This window comes from Dipodomys ordii, unplaced genomic scaffold (genome assembly GCF_000151885.1).
Source record: "Dipodomys ordii isolate 6190 unplaced genomic scaffold, Dord_2.0 Scaffold77, whole genome shotgun sequence".
Classification (NCBI taxonomy): Eukaryota; Metazoa; Chordata; class Mammalia; order Rodentia; family Heteromyidae; genus Dipodomys; species Dipodomys ordii.
In genome coordinates, this window is record NW_012267293.1 from 5,237,521 (window position 1) to 5,253,030 (window position 15,510).

Below are 15,510 nucleotides of genomic sequence, written 5' to 3' on the forward strand. Positions count from 1 at the left end.
ACATCTGGACGGTAACCAATTACAAGTAACCTTTTGCCCAGTGGTGCGGGTAGGAGGATGAGGGGAGGAGACACACAGCAGGTCCACAGCTGCCTTGTTTGCTTTGCTGGTCAGGCAGAGATCACCGCTCACCTGCACAGCGAGGGAGAAGGTGAGCAAGGGGGCTGGAAACTCTCCTGCATCTCCCAGGGCCCTGATCAATTCCCTGTTTATACAAAAAGCCTTTTATAATGCAGATAGATCAAGGGCCACAAACCGACTGCTTGGGTGTAGCTGCGTAGCGTCCAATCAGGGGGTTCCTTGCCTCCTACATCTGGCTGGGTCAGACACTGCCTCCTCCAGACCTGCATTGGGTGGTGGCTTTCCAGCATAGTTCTGTGCACCTTGGAGGAATTGAGGGCCAGGAACTCGTGGAGGAGAAACAGTGACAGGGCACAGCCAAGCCACTCAGGCAGTGACTCCCGGCACTTTTGGAGTGGTCCTGGGGCCAAGTCACCTGCTGCCTGACTCATTCTCACCGCAGCCTTCAGCGGGAGAGAGAAGGTGGAGGGAAGTAAAAATGTCTTAGCCATAGCTAACTGAACTTGAACTTCCTTTTGCCCTGGTACAAGATCTCTTTTGTGTGTGTGTCAGTGCATATGTGCGTGTGTGTGTGTGTGTCCTCAGGGCCTTAGCTTTTTTTGCTCAAGGTTGGCACTCTGCCACTTGAGCTACATCTCTATTTTTGGCTTTTTGGTGGTTCATTCGACAGAAGAACCTCATGGACTTGCCTGTCCCAGATGGCTTCAAACCAGGCTCCTCAGATCTCAGTCTCCTGAGGAGCTTGGATTACAGGTGTGAGCTACTGGCACTTGGCAAGATCGCTTGACTCTTTAAGCTGCCTCTGGCTGCCTGAGCCTGGGGCTACAGGAATGGGACAGTCTCACAGACCTGTAAAGGCACCGTCAGCAGTGCAGTGACAGCAGCGGGCAGGAGCCTCAGAGCTCAGCAGACCCCCCCCGCCTCCTGGTGTTTGCGCCCTGTATGGTGCACAGCTGTGATGGCTCAATGAAGCGGCAAGTGTGCGGAGTCCGCTTGGTGGTTATGTCCCAGAACACAGAAACCCCTGCTCTCCACAACTCTCTCCCGTTGCCTTGCTGGGAGCAGAGGGTGAGACACTGAGGCCCCGGGACCCACATCTGCCGCGACAGAAGCCTGCCAGCTCTGTTCAGGGGAGTCTGGGTTTGAGTCCGGGTCTTACTGGACCCCGGCTGGGCTGCAGTCCACACAGCTGAGGGGCTTTGCACCAACACATTTGTGACAAGAGGGTCACACAGCTGCAGCAGCCCAGCCCTGGACTCTGGGGACAGAGGCAGCTTCGTCGGCTCTCAGGTCTACCCCGGACCACCCGAGCCCAGGAAATGCAGAGCATGAGTCTGCTCGCCGCAAGCAGAGACAGGGGCCAGGTCTCGGATTTGGCCTCGGCCCCGGAAACGTCCCATCCTGGTCAACCAGTGCACCTGACTTGGGTGCATGGGCTCACGAGGTTGGGCAACCAGTCTGCAACAGTACAGGGAGAGATGCCCAGCGATCTCCAGCAAAGTCACATTTCCCAAGACCTACCTAACACCCAGCCAGCTGCCCTGCAGGCCTCCGACTCCCAGAAAGCCAGGCCCGGCCACATCTGCACACATGAAACGCCCAGGGGCTTGGGCTAGAATCGCAGGAGCCATCTAATCCTGCCAGGCTGAAAGCAGCCTGCCCTGCCCCATTTCAGCCCTTGGGAGGGCCAAGGCACGGGGATGGGCATTCCAGGGCCAAGCCCCTTGTTTCTGCAGCTCTCCTCTGCACTGTAGAATGCAGGCTGGCACCAGCAGTCCAGAATTCCGGTCCGACTAGCTGCCACGGCCACCACCATGTCCCACCCCACGAGCTTCCTTCTGCAACAGCGCTCAGCCTGGGCACGGCTGGCAGGAGGGAGAGCTCCGAAGGAAGGCTGAGTCCTTTCTGCAGTTTCTCCAAATGCCACATTCTCCAGAAACAGGTGCTGCAAACGCCCAGGAAGCAGTGTCTGGGGGCAAAGTTCTTGCTTCACACACAGCTGGGGCAGCAGGTGAGCCCCCCCCCAGCCTGACGCAGCTGCTCATTTATTCCACTCAGGACAGCAGCTGTCCTGGCCACTCACACGGGCGCCTCCGGCCTTCTTTCTGTTTGGCCCAGGTACAGAGGCACCTTACTCCTCCCCAGCCGCTCCTAAGTGCATGGCTCCAGTCTGCGGAGACCTGTGCCGAGACGCAGGGCAACTGGTGTAGAAGTGACTGGGGACTGGGAGCTGGGAACCCCCGCCCTCCCAGAACTGAACATTCAGGGTCACAGACAAGGGCCTTGTTGAACACATGACTCCCGAGCTGACAAACCCCACCTTACAGATCGACGATCCAAGACCAGGAGGAGGCGAGATCTACAATGTGCTCTGCCAACTTCATGTTGAACTTGAATTGCCAGTATAAGGAAGTTGAGACGTGGGAGAGGTTTTAAGAAGCGTTTGTGGCCCAGGGGCTCCACTGTCACGAAGGGGTTAAGGCCGTTAGCACCAGCATGGGCCAGTTACATAACAGGTTGTTATAAATCATCCAGAATCTCCCCTCCTCCCCCCCCCCCCGGCCCCGTACCTTCTACCTTCCACGTGTGCCCACTAACTGGCCCTTTTGTTTCTGAATAGAAATAGCACGCCTTCTCATCGGCATCATGGCCTTGGATTCCCAGCCTCTAGAGCCACGAACCAAAAGGAATCTCTTCTCTCTGTACAATTCCCAGTCTCTGGTATTTTGTTACAGCAGCACAGAACAAACTAAGATGGCAGGTCACCTGACCCGTGTTTGACTTTAGGTCAATTTTCAGTGAGTCAACTGAGACTTGAGCTTCTGAAACATTGTGTAGATCACCTCAACACACCAAACATCCACTAGATACGAACCCAAGGGGAACTTCCCCTAGTCTAGCACAGCTGACCAGGCCTTGCTATGCCCCAGGGCCAGCGAAGAGATGGGATGGAACCAGATACAGGGGCAAGAGCAGAGGCCAGGCTGACCGGGCAAGAAAGACGGGTCAAGCTACAGAGCCCAAGGCTGTCTCCTCTGGGATGGGCTGACTCCCACAAAGGCTCCGCCTCACCACTCACGCCAGGGGGTCCGCTCTACGCTGGGAGTACTGAAGCAATGGATCAGCTCTATTTGGTTGCAAAATAAGGGGCGGCCTGACCTCCGCTTTCCCTGTCTCTGGGGAAGATCCTTCCAGCCGGAGCCTGTGGCGATGCCACAGCGACAGTCCCCACCCCCGGCGTGGAGACCTCAGCAGCGAACCCGGCCCTCCACGGCCCCCACTTCCTTGGGGACAGATCCAGCCCTCCCACCCCAGGACCCCCACTGAGGGCTGCGTCTCCCCCACCACACTCAGCTCTCGCATGGTGCCTCGGGACCCGCCCGGGGCTGGCCTGGGCGGCTCCAGCCGTGGCCTCCTCTCACCGGCTCGCTCTGGTGACTTTGTCTTCCTTCAGCTTCGGCAGAAAAATCCTTTCAAAAGTGTGCACCAGGCGCTGACTGCAGCGCAGGATGGCTGGAAGTCAACGCCGGGGCAGAGGATCAGGACGTGGAGTGGGTGCCCCTCGGGAGCCCCAGGGCTCCTCTGAAGCCGAGAAAGGGGCTTCTGGAATGGAGACGCCGTCCCGCCCCGCACGCTGGCCCTGGGTGGCCTAACCTTTTCTAGTAGCTGGGTGCTTCCTGTGCCACACCCATTTTGGAGAAGTGGGGGCTTCCAACGCTTCCGAAGAGTTCCAGTGGAGAGCCGTCTGCGCCTCACCACGTGTCCCTAAAGGCAAACTACACATGGAGGATGTACTCCTATCTATCATGCCTGACAGAGGTGGTTTCTCTGCATTTCTCAGAGGCTCTGGGTGGAGGCCGAGTTGGAGCAACCACATCCACACACCTGTGGCACTGCTCCGTCCTCAGCCCCTCCCGACGGCTAGCCAGGGCAGCAGGTCCCTGCAGACGCCCCTCTGTACCAAGGGCTCCCGGCGGCCTTCGGCAACAGGGAGATAGCACAGAGCCCAAAACTTCAGTCATCGCATACACCTTTGTAAAAGCCCAGGAGATTCTCACAAAATCCTTCAAGGAACCAAGACGAGGCATCCATTAACTCGCAACGTAACAGGCACTTCAATAGCGTCCACACAGGAGCCGCTCCACGAGCAGCATGCCCTGGGAAGCGTCCCCACGCAAGCACGCACGCCACGGCTTCTCCCCGCACTGACCTAGCCACAGTAATGCAAAACGGACGAACAGACTGAGAGGTAACTTTCCACCAACTCCCTCCTCCTCCACATAGGTTTTTGCTTTCCTTGTGTCAAGAACTTTCACCCAGTCACCTACACCAGTCCTTCCTGGCTTCTCTTTGTCCTATGGGAATGGCCAGCTTCACTACTCTTCTGCTCTGTAGCCACTAGGTAAATAAGGGGACACAGGCACCAGCACGGCATCCTAGTGATGAGTGGGAGGGGGGCACACAGAGGACGCGCCGGCCGCACGCGGCACAGGAGATTCCACCTACTCAGAATGGCATATAATTTAAGCTTGATTCATGGAATTTTCTATGTAATATCTGTGGACCACAGGTAGCAGGAACTTTAGACAATGTGAACTATTACAGGAACGGTCTGCTTTCCCATCAACACGTAGGTAGCTCTCCACTGCTAATTTGTTGTGTGAAAGGCAGACTGGGAGGCTATGCTGCACATTACACTGGACTGCATCACACAAAGATCCTGTATCCTATCCCTGGAGGCCACGTCGGGGGCTGTGCCCGCTGAAGAGGAGATCCCTGGGGTCCGTGTGGAGAGTGGAGAGCTCGGCTCCAGAGCTGAAGGCAGGCGCCCCGGTATCAAGGGGAACCCCTACAACTGCAAAGCAGAGAAGAAACTGAGCCGCTGTTTGAAGTACAGGTCAAACAGGAGACTGAGAGTCGCACAGAAAGAAAAGCCAAGCCACGAGCACAGCAAGTTTTTACAATCCCAACGGGGAGGAGAAAAACAAAACCAATTAATAATTTATCTTTTATTGAAATTGTCGAATACTTTATATTACAGTAAAGTTGATTGGAAAAAAATGAAGAGAAAAAATCAATTTTAAAAAATACACTTATGTGGAAATCAAATAAGCCAGCCAAATCAGGCACAAACCAAAGAACTCTGCCGGGAGTTTGCTTTTCAGTACGGGAATACCACTGCGCCTATGTACAATTCTACAACGCGACGACAGTCACTCACTGAACACTTGGAGAAGGGAGCGCACAGCCAGTGGAAGAAGCCGGGCCTGCCCTCCGTCCCCCACCCTGCATCTTACAATCTCTGTAAGTCGCACACTGTGCAAATTAAGGCTTCTTATAGGTCAAATGGTTGATAAACACTGTTTTTTTTTTTTTTTCTTAAAAAAATAAGCACAGTAAAGGTGGTATGATGAGAACCTGAACCAACCAGACCTACAGCCCAAACCTAGAAAGCAGTCATTTCCTCTGACACCCAATTCCACTCCCACGCACCAAGGAATCTCATCTTTGGGTGGGCTGTTCGAATTCCCCAGCCGGAGAAAGGCAATGCGGCCGCCTGGACTGCAGGTGCCAGCAGAGAGACAACCGAAGCCGGTTCTCCCTGCCGGAGGCCGGGAGCAGACAAGCCCGCCTGGCCTGGAAACGTTAAGCAGTTTGCCAACCTGGACCAGCTCCAGTCCCACGAGCCCCGGCCCCGGCCGGCACGCAGGCAGCCCCCTCCCCGGCCCCGGCGCTGTGCCTCTGCCACCACAAACTGGCGGGTTTTTTTTTCTTCGCAAACCTGAGTAATTGTCAAAGTCAATAAATAGGGGGAGAGACTTAAAATGCTAACATATAAATGGTCAAACACCCTAGAGGGTCTAAAGCAGCAAGGGTTTTTCAAACACAGCCCTCTGTTCTGAGATGCACGGGCCTGGCACTGTCACGAGTGCGCAGCAGCGAGGTTGTAGACGAGGACTCGGGCAAACCCTGGGCACGAGGCACCGCCCTTTGGCCAATCAGAGCAGGCCGCGTTCCAACGATGTAAACAATCTCGAAGGAGCGGCGCCTGCTCGCCTCCACCCCCCACCCCCGCGCACAAAAACTCTTCCCTTTTGAAGCAGTTTTTGTTAAAGGCAAAATTCTAGAAGCATCATGGAGCTGAAGTCTTATTTGGCTGGAGGTGCTTGGCTGCCGCCCGGCCCGCGCTCTCCTGTAGGCACCGGGTTAGATGTGTAGGAGATCCTCGTCGCTGTCATCATGGAAGGAGACCAGCTTGGACGAGCCCGCCGTCTTCTGCTGTCCGGGCCTGGGCTTCCCTTTCCTGGCCCTCTCGCTGTGGACCAGCCCCACCCGATCGTCCTCCCTTTCCCGCAGGGCCTTGCATGGTGGGTTTCTCCTGGGCTGGGAGCTTTCTCTGCCCGAGTGAACTTTCACCTCTGGGATGGTCAGGACCTCGTCCTCGCTGTCCTGGTCGTCCCCGTGCAGGGACGTGAGCGCCTCGGCCTTCACAGACTTGGTGGTAATGTGCCCGTTCTCCTGCCCTTCCCTCCCCAGCCCGGGAGCCGGCAGCTGGATCTCCTCCATCAGCCACTCCGTCTCGTTCTCATCCGTCTCCTCTTCCTTGTTCACCTGCAGGGACCAGCGGAGACAGTGAGCTCTGGAGAGGCCTGCTCCACTCCCTGGCCACCCTCCCTGCCCCACCGCCCCAGGTCAGGGGCCTTCCCTGCCAGCCTGGGCCACAGCCCCCAGTCCATCCCAGGCTCTGCTCCCAGGACCCCTCCAGGCCTGCTTGTAGCGAGGGCAGGTTGCCTGGGTGGTAGGGAAAGGGGAAAAAGTGGCTATGGAACAGGGAAGGGGACTTCAGTGTGCAAGAAGAGACACACAACGGGAAGGGCTCAGGTCACAGTGCACTCGGGCAATCTGACAGTGTGTGTCGAGAGCTAGCAACATGTTTATGTCCTCTGACCCAGGCAAGACTCTTTCTGGAGGGCTTCAATGCTGAGTGCAGGTAATCTCATCAGAGCTAGCCAAAGTACGATGACAAGACCACGAGGAAGGAGGCGTGAGCAAGAGGGAAGCAGCGCGGGGTGCCCCTGGGTGCCCGCGGGCAGCTGGGCAGGGAGGCGCCGCCCCCGGGCTCAGTCAGTACCTTTGAATATTTGTAGGACACGCTAGAGCTTCTTCGGCAGCAGTTCGTCAGCTTATTTATCACCGTTTCCCTGTAAGGAGGAGATGGCGGTTACTGTGGGGAAGCAGTAGCAGCGGTCAAGAGCCCCATCCTGGGCACCCACAGCCAAGGATGGCCAGTCACAAGGGCTGCGATGCCAGACACTCCTCCACCCGAGGGACGCACGGCTGCTACAGCAGCTACGAAGCCATGTTTCTGTCATGGCATGAGGGGAGAGGACGCAAATCCTCTGCCTTCTCTCAGAGTTTTGGGTGTGCCCGGGACAGGAGCTCCTCCCTTCCCTTGGGCGTCGACATCCTCTCCTCGGCCAACCTTCTCCCCTAATCCTTTGTGTATGGACACCCAGTCCGTAGCTGACCACCTTGCCAAGGCCTCACGATGCGTGTCTGCAAATCTGTGGGCAGTCACACGACTGCTGTCTTCACCCAGTGGCGGCAGCCAATAAGCCAGCTTCACATGTGACAGGCAGCAAGAGCTTAATGGGCACCCGCTTATGTGGTGAGGGAGGGGGAGGGGTCAGCCTGCCAGCAGTAAGTCTGCCTGTGAACAATGTAGAAAACCCCACGAATCTTAGGACACATGAAGCCAGTGTCCTAGACACCTGCAGGCAGAGCCAAGGAGTTCACAGTGCATCCACATGAGATGCCGCGTCACACTCCTGATGGTGCACAGCTCTGAAAATCATACACTGCGTCCTGGTAACAGACATTTAGAAAGCAGTGTGTGTGTGTGTGTACATGCGCATGCACGCGCACACACACGCACATATGCTAGTCCTAGGGCTTGAACTCAGGGCATGGGCACTGTCCAAGACTAATACTCTGTCACTAGAGACATCGTCTGGGCTGGATTTGACCTGTAACCCTCAGATCTCAGCTTTCTGCGGAGCTAGGATTAAAGGTGTGAGCCACCAGCACTGGTCACGACCTTTAAAAAGCTGTGGAGCCTGCTGGCACAGAGAGCTCTGAGTGAAGACCTTTAAGCTATTTGCTGTTAGTGGGCTCAAGCTCAAACTCCACGACGCAGCCTGGGCCCAGGACCTGGTTGGGAACTGTGCCCCTGGGGCCCTCCTTACCGTCTTTCCTTCTTGTGAAGCAGCAGGGCCAGCAGGCAGCCCGTCAGGGCCGCCAGGAGCAGGCTGAGGATGGCTCCCACGGCCTGGCTCCGCTCTGAGAGCCCCTTGTACTCCGGCCTGTCCAGTCCAGCACTCTCGCTGTCAAAGCCCACCCTGGGAAGACATGAAAGGCAGAGGTCACTGCGCGGGGCAGCGGCCACGGCAGTGCCCCGGACTCCTGGCCTTCCCCAGCATGGTCACATCTCACTCGCCCAGCAGACAGAAAGCAGTGCTTCGAGCACAGTACAATGTCACCAGCTGCAAGTGGACAAAGGCAGGCGGGCAGGCAGGTAGGCGGGCAGGGCTTACCCTCACCTCCCCGGGTGCAGCTCCGCCTTGGGCTCCACCCAGCGCTCTCTGTGGTGGAGGGTTTGCTTTCATAGTAGGTCAATGAGGCTAGGGCTCGAATCTAGCATGGACAAGGCTGGGCTGAGCAGACCCCAAGGAGCCTTCTACCCCAAGCCCGGCCTTCCTGGGACACCCTGAAGGGACACCCTGCCAGTGCACCCACCACCTCCAGACATGCGGGCAAAAGCAGCACACCTGCACGGCAGGAGGTACGAGCAACATGAAAGTAGACATGGTCAAGACAAGCTTCCTTCTGCTTAGAAGCTACTGTCCATGTAAAGATCCGTGCAACCTTCCTGGCCCCAGTGACTCCAGCTGGCACAGGATGACACACGGGGCTGTCCCCCAGGCAGGCAGCCCGGAAAAGGGTACAAGACGCGACCCCACTAGCCACACACATGCAAGGAACGAAGGGACAGAGGAGGCCTGCTGTGCATTTAGAGACGCTGGGTTCTAGGGCAAGCTGTAATAGCTAGCTGCCGCGCAGACCTGTGCAGCAGCCGACACCAGCCCTTGGGCATGCTGGCGGCCCAGCCACCGTCATCACCCTGAGTTCTAAGCACGCTTTAGTTTCCAACTCTGGTTTCTGCTTTAAACCACGGGTTACAGAAGCATGTTGTGGTTTCTAAGTGTTTCTACATTTCACATGAGTGCTTGCTCCTGGCCCTGACTGAGCTGCTTCACACATCTCGTATATCTGGCACCCGCATGTGGAGATTCAGACACAATTCTCAGGAAGACAGACGGAAACCCCAGGTGCCAGAGCCGAGACCGAGTTCTCCACAGGTTCTTTCAATCCAGCTTCTTCAAAGCTGGGTCTGCAGAGTACGTTTTCTATCCATTCAACAGAAAATACTTTAACTGAAGTGCAGCTGTGCTCCACAAAACCAGTGCGGGCACACAGACTGCGCTGACCGTGCGGGGAGGAGGCACACAGCACTGACCCCAGTGGGTGGGAGGGAGACAAAGGGAGTGCACAAGCCTTGCTCCCCCAACAGACGGGAGACACACGGTGCAGAGGGAGGAAGGGAAGGGAAGACACAGTACAAAAGGAAACATTACCTGCCTCATGTAATTACAATCCCTCTGCACATGATCTTTACAATAACAAAGTAAATAACAGTAACCCATAATCTCCCCACGTTTAATCGGTTGTTTCCTTATGGACTTCCTGTGCCTTACAGAGGTGAATACGCAGGAAACATTACGACGGTGGTTTCCTTTTTTTCTTTTTGTCAGTAATAGGGCTTGAACTCTGGGCCTGGGCGCTGTCCCTCAGCTCTTTAGCTCAAGGCCAGCGCTCTACCACTTGAGCCATAGCGCCACTTCCGGCTTTTTCTGCATATGTGTTGCTGAGGAATTGAACCCAGGGTCTCATGCATGCAAAGCAAGCGCTCTACACTGAGCCACCTTCCCAGCCCCACGACGGTATTTTTTTGTTATTTCTTGCCATTAAACAAACTGTCCTTTCCAAATTAGTAATTAAAACCAATCCTTACAGTTTGCGTAGACTAGAATTCTGGGCACAGATTAGTTGTCTTTCTGGTTTCTAACAAAGCTTAACCAAGATGTTGGCAGTGACTGAAATCTCTTCTTAACGCTCAACTGGGACAGATCTGTTTCCATGTTCACTGGGAGGTTTTTGTGAGGGTTTTTTAAGGACCGTGCCAGGCCTCTCCAGCCGGACACGGTGCACACCTTGGACGCATATGGGGGGGGAGGATGGCAGCCATGAAACTGACTACACAAATAAACAGCAGCTTGCTGAGAACTACCAGGGTGGGGCTGGCCAGGAGACCTCGTGATCCTTTTACTTTTCCTGTGTAAAGTTTGAATGTTTTACACACACAGAGTGCCCACTGCCCGGCTGGCTGGACTCACCCGAGAGGACACACAGCTGCAGTGTACCAGGAGAAGAGGTACTGGCAGTCAGCGGTCTCGTGGCTGAACTCGGGGATGCCGTCCTTCACCAGAGGGTCGCAGTGGAAGAAGATGGTGGAAGACACAGACTTGGTCTTATCTTTCCCACACTTGGAGGAAGAGGCAAACACGACGTCCAGGTCGCCATCTGTCGGCAGGAAGAGGGACAGCACCCACACTCCCATTACCACCAGCTTTTCAGACTGCCCCTCACACGGGGAGCCCTTGTCCCAAGTTCAGGGGAAGAATTTAACATCAACCCAAGAGGCCTAGCTCTGTACTTGGCTACTCTGTCCCATGATTTGGCCAGCTGCCATCATTCTACCTGGAGACTGAGATCAATCGTATGAGCAACTAACCGTCATCTGCACAAGGGAGCCCAACAGAAACTCGGGAGCGGAGGTGCAGGGGCACGCTGGATGGCAACACTGCATGCACAGCATCGCTCATGGCCGTGGGACCCACACACACTCAGGCTCCACGGTGGAGACCACCGGCGGCTCTGCGTTCAACCCCTCCTAGACCCAGCGCTCTGAGGGCCTTGGTGCCGGTGCCGGTGATCTGTGTCCTGCCCATCACCGCCATATACACAATGGCTTCCAGTGAATTCTGTGAGGTTACCAAGTGGGGGCCAGTCACGCAAACCCTGGCCCCTACCAGCAGTAAGAGACGTGAACCGTGCCAGGTGGGCTGCTCCTTCCTAACTCCATGGGTGGCTCAGCAGGAAGCACAGGTCCCCTCCCCCGCCCCCCCACCAAAGGAAGACTAACTTCTTCATGGTGTGGGTGAAATGAGCCACGTGAAATGGCCTGAAAGGCATTTCCTTAACCAAATATTCCTTATATGGCAAGCATGGTGGCACACAGCTGTAATCCAAGCACATGGGAAACTGGAGGACAATGAGTTTTGAGGGCAGGCTGGGTTGCCCCAAATGAACTAACACACACACACACACACCAGGCTGGGTTGCCCCAAATGAACATGAACACACACACACACACCAGTGTGGACATGTGCATCCTGTGGACGCTGGGGACTCTAGAATGCCCCACAGGCCCTACAGATACGCACAATGCAGGCTGGGTTGCCCCAAATGAACTAACACACACACACACACACACACCAGTGTGGACATGTGCATCCTGTGGACGCTGGGGACTCTAGAATGGGACTCTAGAATGCCCCACAGTGAACACACACACACACAGACAGACAGACAGACAGACAGACACACACACACACACACACACACACACCAGTGTGGACATGTGCATCCTGTGGATGCTGGGGACTCTAGAATGCCCCACAGGCCCTACAGATACGCACTATGCCATGGGGCTTGAACACAGCTTCTGTGAGCAGATCCGTAAAAGGTGGCTTTCTGGGGGAGGTGGATGGGCGGGGTTAGGAGGATGGTGGGCGGGCCCTGGCATGCCAGTGCATGGAGCGCACCCTGCACATGCGGCCGGGTCCCAGGATGACCTGGAGTCCCTGAGGAATTTGGTGGTGGAGCCAAACACAGGCAGGACCACAAGCAGAAGACAGAAGAGACAACGCCGGGCATTTTGCACCACATGGGGTTCCTGGCAACAGAATGTCCCCTCAGGGCACGGCCCCGGGCCCTGGCACAAGGAACTCACACATACCCAAGTGCTCGTGAAGGCCCACCAGCTCAGGAGCAGGGTGCTGCGAGTGTGGGCTTGTTCTAGCACTTTTCCGCCCCCACCCTGCCCAAATTTTAAACTCCTAAAGAGCACACAGTGAGTGGAGCTGTTTAAAGCAAGCGCTCCCAAGCTGCCTTGCAGGATATGATCACAAGGACCAGCGGGAAGCCTTCCGTGCACACGCAGGCCTGGCCATTGCTTCTCCTGTTCCTCTAATCCTTAACAGACGGCCTCTTATCCTTAACAGACGGCCTCTTATCCTTGTCTGCTGTCACTTGAAGCTCCAAAGTCTGTCCCTATCTCACACAGAACTCCCGGGTGTCCCCTGTCTGAAGCCCCCCCCACCCAGGCAGGGCAGCACACAGAGCTGCTGAGGTCTGACACCGGCCCAGCGGGCTGCAGAGAGGTACGCGTCGGCATACTGCACACGGGTTTTAGGTTTCCTTTACAACTGATCAACTGATGGGAGGCTGCGGCGGAAGGGAGCTGGTGGGGGACAGGTTAGTGTCCTGCCGGGGGGACGCTCCACCGCTGCGTTACCTTGCACGTAGTACTTCGTCCTGTCGGCCATGCCCACTTTCCTGCTGAAGTGCTGGTCACTGGGCTTCACTTGGCAGATGTTGGCTCCGGAGCACGCGGGGTTCGTGGAGCTGGTGATGGAGGACAGCTGGATTTCGTACAGGTAGTTGTCGCCATTGGTTCTCATGTCACCAGAGGCACTGAACAGCCTGAAAAGCGGAGCAGCACAGTGATCTGGAGGTTCTGGGTGTCACTCGAACAGAGCTCCAAGGCCCTGCGCTTTTCTGCGGCATCCCCGAGCTGGGGAAGAGCTTCTGCAGCTCCAGCCACACCAGGGAACCAACCTCCACGCAGCCCAGCCGTCACCATGCCCCTAGGCCTTCAGGCACAAACGCACCTTTCCCAAATGCTGGAGCTGCTGTCCCCAGAACCACACAGCCCCTTGCCTCCCACTCAGCCACACGCCCCGCCACCCGACTCCAAGGTAACTCTCAGGACCCGGCAGAAGGTCACGACCGCCACAACGCAGCCAAGCCAGGAGCCACCTGCCTGACTCGCTCTCAGAGCGTCGCTGCACTGCAGAGCGCCTTGAGAAACGCAGGGGATGAAGAATGCTATTTTTATACGCCCAGCATTCAACGTTTTTGGTTGTTAAATCTCAATAGCCGAGTCATACTTTCTTTGGTTTAAGCACAATATGATGGCTACTCAGGCAACTGTAACTAAAGCACACAGTCCTACACATCTCCCAACCCTCCCGGACAGGGAGAAATGTGGGTTATTGGAAAGTGTTTCACTTACTTAAAATAGATGTCCCCGAGGCTGAAGCTCTTGCCGTTCACAGGGTTGGTGAGGGTCCCGTTCACCATGTGCACCTCCTGAGGCCGCACGGCGCAGGCGGCCCGCGAGTCCCAGCGGAAGTAGTAGGTGCAGCTGTCGATGTCAAATCTAAGAGAACCACAGTCCGTCACCTCTCAGCCAGACACGAGGGACAGCAGGACACACACACTTGCCCCGCCTGGAACACACCCGCTGGCTCTCAGGCCAGGTCAGGCCAGCCAGATCCCGAGGCCTCCCCATCAGCCCCCAAGGGCCACCAGAAGGCCTGCTGCGCTTGGGCTTTGAGCTAGGAGTGGTCTCTATTCCCCCAAGATGACCAGCACGGTCCCAGTGCCAAAGAGATTGGAATGCAGTATAAAATATTTTGGCATTTAGGAACAGAGCAATGTTTAAAGCTGGGAAAATTTACTCCTAGAGGCTTACGAATTTGTGATTTAAGAGAGACTCATAAATTGAAAGTCCTTTGACAATTTCTGGGATTCCCCTTTTTCAAGTCCAGCTTCCAGAAGGAATGGTTTATTACCACGCACAGCTCGCATCCGCCCCTTGCTGACCAAGCTGCCCCTGGCACACAGTGCTCCTGGAGAACATTCCAGGGGACAGGCCTGGCCGGGAAGGTGGCCTGCCTCAACATGTCCTGTGAGTTCCACAGCGACAACATTCAAAGACAGTGGCCACTTAAACCCTGCACGGCCGGTGCGGACGATGCTCAGCCAGTTCAGAAAGTGTATTTTCAATGACAAGGGAGGCTGGAGTTCACTGGTCTAGTAGCTGTATTCAGCCTACACCCCAAAGTCCTCAGCGGCTCCAGTCCCCAGGCCCTGAGTCTCAAACCCAAATATCCTCTCCTTGTGTGCCAGGTGACACCACAGAGGCCGACAGTGCCTGCGCAGCGCCTCACCTCTTGAACGCAGGCCTGCCCACCGTCTTGGCACAGGTCAGCTCTATGACAGAGGACGCAGTCTTGTTCTCACCGCACGCATAGCCTTTGGAATAGGTAACGACGACTTTGTCATCTGAAACACATGCACGGTGGAAGCGCGATTATTTCCAGTGCTTCATAAAAGCCTCAGAGGCAGGAGTCGGGCTTCTTCTTGGCCCAGGCCACCACCAGACACCACTGCTGTTCAGCTCTCTAAGAGGTCAAGGGCTGCTGTCAGCACCACCACAGCCTCGGCCACAGCACAACCGGCTCGGCCCAAGCACTGAGCTGCATGACTCAGGAGCTGAGAGCCCGATCTCCTTCGCCTCACCTACAAAAGTATCCAAACCCTGTGTGATTTGCAAGTCGTGAAGTGTAAGGGAAATGTGGGCAACGCAAGACTTCGATTAAGGTCGGCTACCATTAGGGATCCAACCTCATACAACTCGGGCATCCTTCTAGGTGGTCTGCTGATAGCTGCCGGCCGCTGAGCCTCTGAGTAACAACAGGTTAGAGAATCACATGAGGAGACACAGACAGAGACCTCCTGTTGCTTTCTGGGTTCTCTGCCTTCTGAATGTGGCATGTCAAAAAAGCGAAATCCTTTTGCTTCTATGAGCTAAACAGCAAGAACCCCAGGGACTGTGGTGACCGAGTGTCAACCTATCCTCTGCTGGGAGACCTCGGGCAGCGCAGGCAGCTCCCAGGCCGCCCTCCCGCACGAGTCCTCCGCCCCCGGCTCCCCGGTGAGAAGGCAGCAGGCAGGCGGGCGTGCGTGCGTGCGTGCGTGCGTGCTCCCAGGCCGCCCTCCCGCACGAGTCCTCCACCCTCGGCTCCTGGGTGAGAAGGCAGCGGGCGTGCGTGCGTGCGTGCTCCCAGGCCGCCCTCCCGCACGAGTCCTCCACCCCCGGCTCCCGGGTGAGAAGGCAGC

At 56.2% G+C, this 15,510-nt stretch overlaps 1 protein-coding gene across 1 annotated transcript in view; it reads right to left on the reverse strand.

The window, feature by feature from the left end:
* Window positions 1-5,075: 5,075 nt before the first annotated feature.
* Igf2r (insulin-like growth factor 2 receptor) overlaps window positions 5,076-15,510 on the reverse strand; it is a 76,650-nt gene continuing 66,215 nt past the window's right edge. The window contains exons 41-47 of the mRNA XM_013024527.1: window positions 14,559-14,673; window positions 13,619-13,765; window positions 12,839-13,026; window positions 10,596-10,782; window positions 8,328-8,480; window positions 7,214-7,283; window positions 5,076-6,693 (exon numbers count right to left, since the gene is read on the reverse strand). Of these exons, the coding sequence (XP_012879981.1) occupies window positions 6,289-6,693; window positions 7,214-7,283; window positions 8,328-8,480; window positions 10,596-10,782; window positions 12,839-13,026; window positions 13,619-13,765; window positions 14,559-14,673 (1,265 nt within the window). The 3' untranslated portion in view covers window positions 5,076-6,288. The remainder of the gene's footprint in view (window positions 6,694-7,213; window positions 7,284-8,327; window positions 8,481-10,595; window positions 10,783-12,838; window positions 13,027-13,618; window positions 13,766-14,558; window positions 14,674-15,510) is intronic.